Source organism: Diadema setosum, chromosome 17 (genome assembly GCF_964275005.1).
Source record: "Diadema setosum chromosome 17, eeDiaSeto1, whole genome shotgun sequence".
In the NCBI taxonomy this organism is placed as follows: Eukaryota; Metazoa; Echinodermata; class Echinoidea; order Diadematoida; family Diadematidae; genus Diadema; species Diadema setosum.
Genome location: NC_092701.1, coordinates 29,286,837 through 29,301,616, shown reverse-complemented (window position 1 = coordinate 29,301,616; position 14,780 = coordinate 29,286,837). Strand labels below are relative to the sequence as shown.

The 14,780-nt window shown below is 38.8% G+C and overlaps 1 protein-coding gene across 1 annotated transcript in view; it reads right to left on the bottom strand.

Annotated features, from left to right (window-relative positions):
- Positions 1-12,649: 12,649 nt before the first annotated feature.
- The window catches only part of LOC140240577 (uncharacterized), a 38,095-nt gene continuing 35,964 nt past the window's right edge, over positions 12,650-14,780 (bottom strand). The window contains exon 8 of the mRNA XM_072320338.1: positions 12,650-14,508. Coding sequence (XP_072176439.1) covers positions 12,974-14,508 — 1,535 coding nt within the window. The 3' untranslated portion in view covers positions 12,650-12,973. The remainder of the gene's footprint in view (positions 14,509-14,780) is intronic.

Genomic DNA, 14,780 nt, shown 5'->3' with positions numbered 1-14,780 from the left:
GAACTTCGGATCAAAAAGAAAAGAAAAAAAGAAGGAAAGATCAATTTAGCCGGTGATGATGTCAAATCATATCTTTCTGTACACAAAACTGTCAAAACGTATTCTGATCAATAATCATTACCCCTCGTGGTTGCTATCACTATCAACGTTTCCTGAAAACATGACGAATTTTCACCTTCCATAACTACTACCACAGTGCGTATAAAAAAGTGATCCAACTTCGGAGGGCTGATCATTGTCAGCTTATCTTATGAAGAGCACAATGTTAATTATGAGGAAAGAAGAAATCTTCCTCTTTCACATTGATACCTAATTATGTTGACAAATGTCATGCATGACTGATATCTGACAATGACAAATTGCACTTTTTCCAAGTTTGAGTGTCACATGAAGGAACAATGTACGGCTCACTGAATGGATGAGATCTGTTCGTGGCAAAATAAATAGCTAGGCCCGCTTGCGCGACTGCAGGTTTTTTCGGGTTTTTTCTAACATTTCATGGTCCATAACCTTTCACATGGTCACCTGTCATATAACTTGGTCACTGCTCCCACAAAGGCCAACCGACACAGTCCATTTTTCCTATTCATATTCAACACATAATAGCTCGCAGCGACATGTATGATCATGTCTTGAATACTAGCATGAACACTCTAAAAACACAAATGTTGAATTAGCATTTAAAAGGGCCGAGGAGTGACAACATTTTCAAAGTGTTGGTTTTCCTGCTAGATTCAACATTGAAAATGTTATCTTAAAAGTTGGATGCAACACTTCAAAAATGCTGTCACTCCTCGGCCCTTTTAAATGTTGATTCAACATTTGCGTTTTTAGAGTGAAGGGAGTAAAATGGACAATGGGTTAAAGGATGTGTACAGTTCTGGTCGAGGTGAGGATTTAGCTTTTAACGTTTTGCGAGATATTCAGAAACCACTCTATGAGATGTCAAGGAGCATGCAATTCTAAGGGGTATCAAAAGTTTATTTGATGAAAATCGGTTTTGAAATGGCTGAGATATCCAAAAACAAGGTGAAACAAAGAGATCCTAATAAACGGCGTGGCCTGTCTTCTTTTATTATTATCACTTTTTTTTGGATATCTCAACCATTTGAAAACCGATTTTCATCAAATAAACGTTGAATCCGTCTTTAAATTACATGCTCTTTCATATTTCATAAGAGGTTTCTCATTATCTCACTTAGGAATGTTCAAAACATGAATCCCCACCTAAGCCAATACTGTACAGTCCCTTTAAGTCTTTGTTCATTGAGTGACCAAGTTATCGACAACGTGCACGTTGAAGGTTGTGGACCATATAGAAGGTTAAAAGAAACCCTGGAAACACAAACCTGTAGGCCTAGTCGTGCTGGCTAGCCTCTTAATTAGACCACTTTCATTGACAGATCTCATCCATTCAGTGAGACATTCATTGTTCCTTCGCTATAACACTCAAACTTGGAAAAAGGGCAATTTGTCATTGTTGTCATTAAAGTTAATGTGCTCAGTCATGCATGACATGACTGAGCATGACTGATTGATAGAACATTTATTAAAAAAGAAGGTCCTCCCTATTATCATTGTAATACCAACTTTTATTCACACACCAATCCCTTGTTTTAAGAACATGAAATTCTTAACATCCATGATTTATATGATTTTCAATTAGGATAGTTTATGCCTGAGTTATAATGAACTTCTAAAAATATTATCTGATAAATAGTTCGGTTCATAATTACCCAATAAGACAGTCTAACTTACCTTGGAATAGAACACTCTCTCCTAATATGATTTTTACATTCACAGGGCCTAAACTCTGGAATTCATTGGACACAAGTTTAAAAGAAGTATCTATGTTGAGTAATTTCAAGAAGCAATATTTATTTAGGAATAAACATTTACAAAGATATTCTGTTTGAAATCATCAATTCTCAAGCTTGATATCCTCTCCTCTCTCTATTTTCTTCTTTCTCCTCTCATCTTCACGTATCTCATCTATTCCCTCTCTCATATCCTCTCATCGTATCTCGTGCTAGTCGTGCTGGCTAGCCTCTTAATTAGACCACTTTCATTGACAGATCTCATCCATTCAGTGAGACATTCATTGTTCCTTCGCTATAACACTCAAACTTGAAAAAAGGGCAATTTGTCATTGTTGTCATTAAAGTTAATGTGCTCAGTCATGCATGACATGACTGAGCATCAAGCGCGCCGGAACACTTCTGGTTTTGGGGGGGCAAAATGTCAACGGGGGCACATTTTATGTGCGATGTGAGATCCTCGGCGCGGGAGCGGAGCGAGCGAGCGGGGGGGGGGGGGGGAGGGTGTGGAAAGGGGGATTTCCCCCCCCCCCCCCCCCACTGTAGGGATCTTTTGTAAAACAGGGTACAAAAGTCGCGTTTATAGACCATTTAAAAACAAATTTCTAAGGAATTAAACATAGTGAAAAATAATCAGTGCGAAGGACTATGATTATTACATACGGGAGTACATAATAATGTGATGGTGTGAGATCCTCGGCGAAGGAGCGAAGCGACCGAGCGGGGGGAGGGTGTGGGAGGGGGGATACCCCCTCCCACGGTAGGGACTTTTTGTAAAAACAGAGTATAAAAGTCGCGTTTATAGAGAATTTAAAGTAAATTTCTAGGGAATTAACATATTGAAAAAATCAGTCGGAAGGACTATGATCATAACATACGGGAGTACATTAATAATTTGATGGTGCGAGATCCTCGGCGAGGGAGCGAAGCGACCGAGCGTGGGGAGGGTGTGGGAGGGGGGATACCCCCTCCCATGGTAGGGGCTTTTTGTGAAAACAGAGTATAAAAGTCGCGTTTATAGAACATTTAAAAGCAAATTTCTAGGGAATTAACATATTGAAAAAAAATCAGTTGGAAGGACTATGATTTTAACATACGGGGGTATATTATGTGATGGTGTGAGATCCTCGTCGAGGGAGCGAAGCGACCGAGCGGGGGAGGGTGTGGGAGGAAGATACCCCCTCCCACGGTAGGGACTTTTTGTAAAAACAGAGTATAAAAGTCGCTTTTATAGAGCATTTTAAATCAAATTTTTGAGGAATTAAACATAGTAAAAGAAATCACTGCGAAGGACTATGATAATAACTTATGAAAACTTTTCATTTTACTATAAGTACGGGCAGAACGAGCGAGCCACTTTCACTTTGCAATTTACCTGAAATGTACTCATTAAAAGCTTAAACGTGATCGCATCGTTCGAACAATGAAAACTATTCTTATACAACGTACTGCTAGAAAACAAAGAAGAAAATGAAAAATGTAAGGTTTACTAAAGGTATGTTTCAGCGGGCACACTCGAGGACACGACTAAGGCTACCATCTATACACTAAATTTACTCATAAGCTCCTATTAGTGTATAGATACAATACTGTATGTTGTTAGTGTATTACAATTTTCGCCCCGTTAGGGGCGAAAATTTTTGCATTTTCAGTTATGAAATTACTACATTTAGACAAGAAATATGCCTTTATTGTTCATTTTGGTCTTTAAATCAGTGATTAATTATTTGTTACAGGGGGCACTTTGGGTGGGCAAAAACTCGTTTTGCCCCCCCAACATTTTGTTTGGGGGGGGGGGGGGGCAAGTGCCACCCCTGCCCCCCCGCTTCCGTCGCCCTTGCTGAGCATGACTGATTGATAGAACATTTATTAAAAAAGAAGGTCCTCCCTATTATCATTGTAATACCAACTTTTATTCACACACCAATCCCTTGTTTTAAGAACATGAAATTCTTAACATCCATGATTTATATGATTTTCAATTAGGATAGTTTATGCCTGAGTTATAATGAACTTCTAAAGATATTATCTGATAAATAGTTCGGTTCATAATTACCCAATAAGACAGTCTAACTTACCTTGGAATAGAACACTCTCTCCTAATATGATTTTTACATTCACAGGGCCTAAACTCTGGAATTCATTGGACACAAGTTTAAAAGAAGTATCTATGTTGAGTAATTTCAAGAAGCAATATTTATTTAGGAATAAACTATTACAAAGATATTCTGTTTGAAATCATCAATTCTCAAGCTTGATATCCTCTCCTCTCTCTATTTTCTTCTTTCTCCTCTCATCTTCACGTATCTCATCTATTCCCTCTCTCATATCCTCTCATCGTATCTCTCCCTCTCTTAATTGCGGAGCTTCAGTTTTAGTTATATTGTCGCGTTTTATGCCATTCAAATATATAATTATTCTCTTTATTGTTATATGTGTCTCATAATGATGACATTTATTTATTTATTTTTTTGGGGATTTTTTGATTTAGTTTAAGTTTAAGTTTTTATTATAAGTACATGTATTATTGTTTCAATTATTTTTTAAACAAAAAAAAGTCAAAATACTGCATAGTAATGGTTGAAATAATCACTGTAACTTAGTTATGCTTGTATCATACTTTTGTGAACTTAAAGTGGAAATGAATTCAAATCAGTCAACCAATCAATTTTTTAATATAATTAGGTATCAATGGAAAGAGGAAGAGTTGCCAACAACCAACATTGCGCTCTCCATTGGTGACAATCATGAAATAGTAGCCCTCAAAAGTTGGATAACTCTTCTTTTTTTTTCTTTTTTTTTCTGCGTGCTTGTCTATATAAGTTACAAATCAAAGGGACGTGCCAGACGATTCATATAGTTTCACACCAAGTACAATTTATTACAAAACTCGACAGTGCCTTATATAGATTTTGTGGAATTTATTGTGGTCCTTGAGCACTGAGAAACCAAAATCATGTTATGAATTCATACTATTGTATATGAATTTCGAAAACCTTCTTACTCCTTGTCCCAATCACTAGAAACTTTGTACCCAGTATAACCAATATTATTTATAGATGTTCAAATGCACGAGTCTGAAAATCATCCGGAGGTCTCCTTTAAAGCCAAGTTGAACAGGATACAATGAAAATGGACTTAAGATCAAGGTTAAGATCAAATTACAGACTATACTGCAAACAAGCAGACGCAACATTATCTGTATCATATGACTGCATTTGTTTGGGTTTTTTTTTTGGTTTTTTTTTTGCTTTTCATCCTTTCTCGTTCATAGTCGACATGCAGAGACTGCAAAATGATCTTACGCGTATATTACTTGTCCTATACGTTAAAAGATTATCATCATTCAATGTTATTGCTAGCATTATTGTAATTATCTTTACCATTGAATTTTGTTTTCACACTAATTACAGCCAATTACAACTGCACTCCTTTACCGTAATTCAGTGTACACATCCATATACTCTCTCTCATCAAATGCAACTTATTAATAATGTTTGTCCATGTTCCACAATTTTCATATGATTTCAAAGGGATGGTATGGTTTCGGTTCAGATGAGGCTTCAGGTTTCCAACTTTTTTGTTTTTGTTTTTTTAATGATGACTCTTTGAGATAACGAGAGACCCCTTATGAAATATGAAAGAACATACCATTGGAATTCAAAGTTTATGTGATGAAAATTGGTTTTGTAATGGCTGAAAAGAGATATCCAAAACAAAGCAATGATTCTAATAGAGGTGGTACCTATGTTTTATTAGGATCGCTCCGTTTCACTTTGTTCTTTGACATCTCGGCCATTTCAAAACCAATTTTCATTGAATAAACTTACCTCCCCCTCTTAAAATTGTATGCTCTTTAACTTTTAATTGAGCGGTTTCCAAGTACAAGAATCTTGCAAAAAGTTAAAGGCTGAATCCTCATCTCAAACAACACTACACCATCCCTTTAAGTTTTGATGCATCTTTTGTTTTCCTTGGCTATGCCATGGCTGCAGTTGCCATTGGATTATTCATTGAATTTACTTTTGTGTGTGCATGCATGTGTATGTTATCCATCATAAGCCCTGCATATTTTAATACGGCATACGAAACCGGTCTTAAAGGACAAGTTCACCTTCATAAACATAAGGATTGAGAGAATGCAGCAATATTAGTAGAACACATCAGTGAAAGTTTGAGGAAAATTGGACAATCGATGCAAAAGTTATGAATTTTTAAATTTTTTGTGTTGGAACCGCTGGATGAGGAGACTACTAAGGCTCGTGATGTCACGAGTACAACAGTATAAAGAAAATGTAAAGAAAATTCAACATATTTTCTCTTTTTCGCATAATAAAAGAGCACTTGAATTGCCTCTTTCTAAAGGCAATGGGAATAATATTACCCATAACATAATTTTGTCAGTCACGAGTCGAGGGAATGTGTACTTTTTTCAAAAGATGAAATTTTGTGAAATTCTCTTTATATTTTCCTTATATTGTTGTACGCATGTGACATCATACACTACCGTAGTCTTCTCATCCAGCGGTGACTGCACAAAAACTTCAAAAATTCATAACTTTTGAATGGATTGTCCGATTTCCCCCAAACTTTCTATGTGTTCTCCTAATATAGCTACGTTCTCTCAATTCTTGTGTTAATGAAGGTGAACGCGTCCTTTAAAGGTCTCTCCGTTGGTTCTTTGTAGATCATATTGTACAGTCAGTCCGCAGCACTTATGCTAATGAGCCGATCCGGCAAGATTTATTCAGCACTTTCGTTGACGATCTTTGCGTTCGAAAGGTGTCTCGTCGTGCGAGATTTTGCGAGACTTTGATAGGGCTATGGTTTTCACAGTGTAGCGACTTGTACATACATTCGTCATGGCTACAAGTCACGGTAAATTGTTCTCCAGACTTTGATCTTTATTTTGATACTAAATTTGCGAATAACATCGGATCTTATCATGACTATATAATCAGTTGAATTTGCGTAAATTTTACCTGCTTTTCACGCAAGATTTTGTCGTCTAAAGTTCTTTTTTGGTTCCTGACCGGATTAAGAAACTGTTGTTTCTGATTTTGACTTTTTCATAGAGAGAAAACTTAGATGCTCATCATATATTGGAGTCAAGGAGACGCAAGCATGATTTATACTAGTTTTTTAGTTTTGAAATGTCTGTAAAAATCACTCCTAAGCCAGAAGTATGCTTCATACAAAGTGTACAGTGGCGCGAGAGAGCTCTCTCATTGGACAGTGCTTGCATCCAGCACTTGAACTTGGCTTGAACTACCCGTGCCAAGAAACCGCAAGTGGCATGAAACCGTAATGTAGCAGCGTAATAACGTAATGCAAGCGCTGAATGCAAGCGCTGTCCAATGAGAGAGCTTACTCTTGAGATTGCACGGTTTCAAGCTGATCAGCACCGACATCGATGTATATTTTACTGGTTCCTGACCGGATTAAGCAACAAATTGTCAAGATATTTACATGGATACAAAGATTTGGAGATGGACTACCAAATAAAGCATTTTCATTGAGACGCAAGGTGAATTTGGTATTTTTTGAACGTCTTGAACGTGTACTGCACGAATTACTTTTTTCATCATTTTTCAAGCTCAAATTACGCTATGATATTTTTCATTAACAATAATTTGAGTAACATGTGACGACAGTTTACATATTTTCCTTGAATTTGATACCAAATTTGTGAACATAAGGTGTATTCTTGTTGCCGAAAGCCCAAGGACAAAATCCCCTTACGCAGCTCATTACGTATGCAAGCCTAGAGCGGGCTTGCATACGAGTTGAATAAATACGAGCGAATTATCGGGTGCTGCGGACTGACTGTGTATGTGCAGGCATTTTACCTTTATCCTGCTATCGGCCATCAAGATAATATTTGTTTTTGGTTTGTTTGTTGTGTTTCTGGCTAGCTACACGGTACAGCTCCAGGTATCATTGACGGTGTAAGGAGGAAGTGTAATGAAATGTTGACCAAGACGTACAAAAAAATGTCATTTCTTCAGTCTCTTCCGGGGGGTCACTCATACACACACTTACTCTGTTCATTAATGTGCAGCTATTACTAGTACATGTATATACACCATTTTGGAGATCGGTACGGTGCCAAGTGAGAGTGCCTGGTTGCAGCACACTGTGGTAGCTGCTACTGTCAAGCGTGTATGTCGAGTTCACGTGTCCTTTTCTTGGCAATATACAGTTTGTACATAAAGAATTTGATTGCAAAACTATAATAGTAAACCCCATTCTTGTTAATTTTAGCCATTTTCAATTCATGATTAAAGCTGTTATAAAATCAAGGAATATAGATAAAAAACATGGGTTATTCTTTAATCATATTTTCAATCATATTTCTTGTTATGTAACAAAGTGAGGCATTTCTGGAAAGGTTGTTTTGCTCTATGTGATGCTGGACTTACACCTGTACTTAAAAATGTTTAGAAGTGGCACTTATGTAATTTTTTGGGATCAGACTCTTCACATGTACATGTGACCTTTTGCAGCAAGAATGGGCACAACATGACACCAAGCACAGACTGAATATTCATGCTTGCCTGTGCAATACACATGTTGTGTAGGAAATTATGTGTCTGCTGGGCGGATGGAGCACAAGCCATTCAGGTTTTGTATTTGACAATTCCTTGCCTGTACAAGACATTATACACACTGTTCTGTATTTACTAATACACACACACACACACACACACACACACACACAGACGCGCGCGCGCACACACACACACACACACATACATGTCAATACATTAAATATCTATCTATCTATCTATAGGCCCTATAGATGGATACATAGATGATACATGTACATGTATATCATTTTATATACATTGTATATGAATATGTAAGAAATGCCTGTTAGGGTGTATCCTCAAAAACACAAGGGGAAAAACACAACAAAATTTTTCTTTTTTTGCTACATTTATACTGTTTCAGATCCAAGTCAAGAGGGGTATACAGTAGCAAGCATACAATATAAAATATATCTTACAAGAGATTCCAATCTTGATGTCACTTCTTAAAAAACAAACAAACAAACAAACAAACATACAAACAAAACAAAACAAACAAACAAACAAACAAAACAGCAAATGGGGCAGTAATGAGAAACTACATCATCGTGAAATTGCCGGCCATTGGTGCGGACATTCACTGCTTAGTTATGCCATCTTATAGGGTGCACTCACTAAGTGCAATCCAGCGCCGTATATAAAGAGAGTCTGGCCAACTCATAAATTGGACGCCCTGTCGCTGCCCAGCGTATTACGCGTTACAGGGTTAGCATGTATGTATGCTCAGACGTAATAATGAAAACCTACCAAATAAGGGGTGGTGAACAATGGGCACTGCGTATGAGCGCACTTTGGTAATGACATGGCTCCACGAAGATCACAGGACCAGTTTTGACCAATCACACGCTTCAAAACTCATAAGCCGAAAACCGAGTCGGCCAGGCTCTCTTTACATACGGCACTGGTTTAATCTTCATGATAACAGAATTTTTAGGCTCTTCACACAGACACCGTTTCCTGTATTATATACAGAAGATAACAAAAACAGATAACAAAATGTAAAGAAATATCATCGTATTGGCACAGGCTTCTAAATACATGTAGTGAGTATCCTTTGGGAGGCTTCATTTACATGGTTTACCTTAAAGGTAGGGAATCCCATTTGCATGCCTTAAATGAAGAGTTGTATAAATACAGTGGTATGTTGGAGAGAGTATCATTTTAGAAACTCCCATAAAGTATTGAAAGTGGAAGGTAACATTTAGTACATTTTTATTGACCGTTAGATTTTGAATTGAATTTTTTTCGGGGCTCACCGTAAATTCCAGTACATTACTAGGCTACCATTGCAGACCCATGCACTGCATGTGTGTCCATCATGTATATTTTGTGAAGAAAGTTCATCAAAACTTACAAACATTTCCATATACATTCTTGCCACACACTCTATATGTTATTACACAAGCTCTTACACTTTTAGATTTGAGTTTATATAGATAAAAAATACAGAAGACTGCAACAAAAAGGCTTAAGTGTGGCTGACACACAGAACTACTGAGTAGTTGAGTTTTGTGCATTATTCAAATTGTAGATAACTGTTGACTTCCAAATTTCTCAGCAGTGGCCTAAACAATTCCCCTGAGGTTCATATTTAATGTTTTGCTGCATTTTGGGAGGTCTGTAAAAGGCATCCCCTACCTTTAACCCTTCATGTCCTTTTGAGTGTCAATTGGTATACAGAAAACTCAGTTGCACTGTATACACTGTCCAAAGTCCCTGGTACAGAATGAGATAAAATCTTGAATGATAGGAGACTGCTAATGACAAATGAGTACATGACATCACAGATCTCCGTGACTCTGCTTCTATTATAACACAAATACAGACAGACATATCTACAGACATATTTTGAGTGTATGCTACCAAGTTGTGAAGAATTGTCGCCTTCAGAATACTGTGGCTTATAATTCAGCCGCTTTCACGTAAGTCTGCGATTGTTTAATGGATAAATGCGATGTTGAATGGTGACGCTACTGCTGCAGATGGCATATGATGTCCATGTACGACATTACATTTGAAGGTGTAATATTCTAAAGAGAAGGTGTAATATTCTAAAGAGAATGGAAAACGCCACTAAACACAAAACAACAACAACAACATTGTGCAATATGTGTACCTTACAACATGATCAATTTTACTTCATTGCTCATGTATACAGCTGTATATACACAGTTCAATTAACATATCTCCCTAAGGTAAAGACGGATGGTTGTAATGAACAAAATTTGAAGATTACTGCTAAAAAGTGGCATTTGACGAGTGAAATCGGGAACTTGGAAGAGCAAACTTCCACATGCTCCTTGTTATTAATCTGAACAGCATCACTGGAAGTTGTCTACGGTTTGGGAAAGAGCAACAGTCATTACCACATTCTCTATGTGAGCCTGCCAAAATACATGGTGTTGGAGATGCATCATTTGATTCATGTTATACTAGGAAATATGAGAATCACATAAAAAGTGTGGGCTTAAATAAAACTGTGTTGCTGCAAAACATCTTCTTCACGATACTGAGCGTTCAAAATTATACTCTTCACATTTCACAGTACCTGTGTGAGATAAGATAAAAATTGCCTGTGGTCTGCATAACACAATGAGGCAGCAAGATGGCTGAGCAACATCTTAATGACAGCATAACTGGCTAAGATCATAAATAAAATCTGCAGCATACTAGTACTCCTAGAACACAAATCAAATCATTACCAATTATATTTAGCATTAAAAAAAAGACTGAATAAAAACAAAAATCATCGGCTAAATACACAAATACAATGTGCTGCTCATTTCATGAAATACTGTATACGCCATATATTTAGCGAGTCTAATTTTTTGTCAATCGGGACTTCCAAACAAGTTTGTGAAATGTCAAATTCATGATTACGGAGTACAGTACTGAATGGAAAAATGTATCACATTCATATCAGGATGAGAGTTGATTTTTTTTCATGCATTTTTGAATTCGCGAATAGCACCTGACTCATGAAAATCCGAAACAAATATCTTGCACAATATTAAGCGTATTAAGTAGTATACCTTTTCTTTTGCTACATATCTGAAAGTGCACTACCGAGTTGCAAATTATGATCCCACTTGCAAGAAATAATGAACGCCAGTGCATAATCAAACATATGTGACCTGCTACAACATAAGGATCCGAAAGTCAGGGGAGGACGATTTCCTGAAAATAACACAACATTATTCCCTTACTCTTCCGCTTTAACTTTGTATATTACATGACTCACAAAAGTTCTCCGTTGCAGAGATATTGGTGATTTTATGAGACCATGTCGAATGGTCTAGGAAATCAGCGTTTCGAAAAAAAAACGCCTTCAAAGTTTTCTTTCCAACACAATCATGATCAAGGGGAGGAAAGACAGTTTTCACCTCTTGACAATGGAAGGTCTGCTCATAGCAACCTCCACAATGTTCATTCAAGCTTAGCACTAGCGGTCTACGCACAACCAATCAATAACCAAGGTGCCACGTACTGACCAATTAGATCACTCCCTCGTTGCTAGGGGTGGAGTCTAGCTGCGACGCTAAATCCAAAGCTTCGGACACATTTCTGTTCCATTGAAAGTCAGAAAATCATGGCCCAGAAAAATGCTAATTTCTTGCCTTTCCTTTGATCATATAGCTTTGTAATTTCGGCAGATCATAGACAATACATGAGACTACAAAACTATGCCAAAAACAGAAATCCAATCGTTTTGACCAATTTTGATAATTTGACTTGACCAATTTTGATAATTTGACTTCACACTCAATTTTCTTGACTCAGCCGTTGGCAACTTTAGGATCCTTTTGTTGTGGCCGGTCACATATGATTTTATCAACATCATAAAAGCAACAAATTACACTGCCATTTCTTTTTAGAAGGACAGCACACAATTGATGCAACAACAATTCCGAATTGAAAACACAAGATGCATAATGTGGAAGTAACTGGAGTGAAATAAGTCACTCAAGGAAATGTCAACTACATTCTACACGGAATAATTTTCCTGGTATCGCATCCCACTTTGCTATGCATTTTTGATATGACTGCCGAAAAAATTATTGCGTGTAGCAGGTTATTTTTTTATTCTTTCTTTTAAACAGAACTTTGTTAAAAGCATTTTCCCATTGATCAAAACTGCTAATCAAAATCTGAGAAGTAAAATTATTCCCTGCTGTACTTTGATACTACAATGTAATCTATTTACAAAATAGCAAATTCAATCAAGAAATTATTATGAAATGTAAAACAGACCACCACAACAAACTTTGTACAATATGTCTTCTTTTCAGACATCTTTTGCACAGGTGCAATCTGGAAATTTAATAACCTGATGTATATCTGCTGCGAAATGTTCGAACTGGAATGAGAGAGTTTTGGAAAGAAAGCATGCCATGTTCTTTTGGGGGAAAGGCCAACCTACAGGGAGCAGATTTAACCATTTTGACCCACTTAAACCAAAATTCTGTAAAACCGGTTTAGTATATATATGTGGCATACCAGGTTCCCCTGAGCAACAGATTCATGATAACCGACTGTGACGATAGCCTATGTTTTGACGTAACCTTGTCACCCAGACACTTCATCCACAACACTAAAATCTTCTCCAAAATCGACTAACTCGTCGTCACTGATGTCCCCCTCGAGGGATTCCCGATCGCTGAGAACTCCTGCTGGAGGAATAGCAGCATGGTTCTTTGCAGGTGGTGCCTTAGGCGGGGATCTCTGCACCCGAGAACTCTCTCTTGACGATCGACCTGTGGGAATTTGTCCAGGAGAAGCGCCTCCGAGCGATCTTCTCAGAGGAGAAGCACTTCCACGTGAGCCTCTCGCCGGAGAAGGACTTTCATGAGATTGCCGTATGGAAGAAAATCTTCCCGGAGATCTTCTTGCTGGACCTCTACGCATCGGAGATTTCCTTGATGAAGTTTTCCTTGCTGGTAAATGCCTAGCTGGCGATTTCCTTGCCGGAGATTTCGATCTTGGCGAAGGAGACCTTGACTCAAAAGGTGGAGGAGATCTGGACTGGAAAGGTGGAGGCCATGCACCTGGATCAGGCAACACTCTGTCATGCACTTCCTCGGATCTGCGATTGCCACGTCTCCTACCACGCCTTCTGCGTGGCCAGTCTTCAGTCCTTCCCATGTCAAGGTCCTCTTGGTCTGGTGGCATCCTGGTGTCTGCTCTGGGAGGCAAACCCTCCTTGTTAGCCTTGGCTCTCCTCCTCTGAGCAGCCCCACTAGTTTTCGAGAAATAACTCCTGTTATGGCCAGTGTCCTCCCTGTTGTTGGAGCGACTGTCCAAGTGCGGTGCATCCATGACCTCTGGATAAACCTCTTCTTCCCTGTAACGTCTGGAGAAATAGGCTCTCTCCTCCTCCTCTGCTGCATGCCTCTCAAGCTCTGCCTGCATCTGCTTCTCCTTCAGCATCTTGTCCTGGAGGTGCTTGCCCACCAGGAAGAGTTTCTCCCCCTCCCGCTGCATCTCCAGCATCTGGTGTCGCATCATCTCCTCCTCGGCCCTCAGCTGCTCCTTGAGGATCTGCTCTTTCTTCAGCCGTTCCTCCTCCTCGGCCCTGAGGAGCTCCTGCTTGATCTTCTCTCTCTCCCGCTCTTGCTCTTTCTTCTCCTTCTCGGCTTGGACCAACTGCATCTCTTCCTTCTTTAGGCGCTCAATCTTTCGCTGCTCCTCTTTCATCCGCGCCTCCAGCACTTCCATCTCCTTGATTTTCGCCGCCTTCTCCCGCTCCTTCTCCAGCCTCTCTTGGAGTTCTCTCTCGATCCGCTCCTTCTCCTGCCGCCGCCTCTCTTCTTCCACTGCAGCCTCCTGCTCTGTAAGGAGCTCTGCCTGTGGGTTTGCGGCATGCTGAATCTGCTCCTTCAGCAGCTCCTCTGTCAGCCGCTTGTCCCGAGGTCGTTCGGGGAGCGGCACCGCACGCAGCTGCTGCTCGTCAGGCATTCCTGGCAGCTGCGGCACTTGCAAACTTTCTACGAGCGCTCCTGGTTGCAGAGGAAGAGCTCCCTGTAACAGCGGGTGGCTGTGAGAAGCCTCTGTAGACACTTCTCTCTTAGTGCTCGAGTCATTAAAGACTTTGACGAGCAAACCTACATAAAACAGACCAAAAAAAAAAAAAAAAAAAAAGAAAGAAAAAAAGACAGTGAATATCAGCATAAATGAAACAGCAAGGAACATGTAACTCACCCTTTCCACTCGTAAAATAGGATGCTGCTTCCAAAGAAATATACATAATACAAGTCTGTGTCAGTTCTGATTTCTGGTTTGTTATCCCTTCTTAAATGATCATTAACCTGCATCTTTTTTTAACGAATTGAGGCTCCCATTTTCATGTTTTCTAAGACTGAACTGTAAGTTGTAC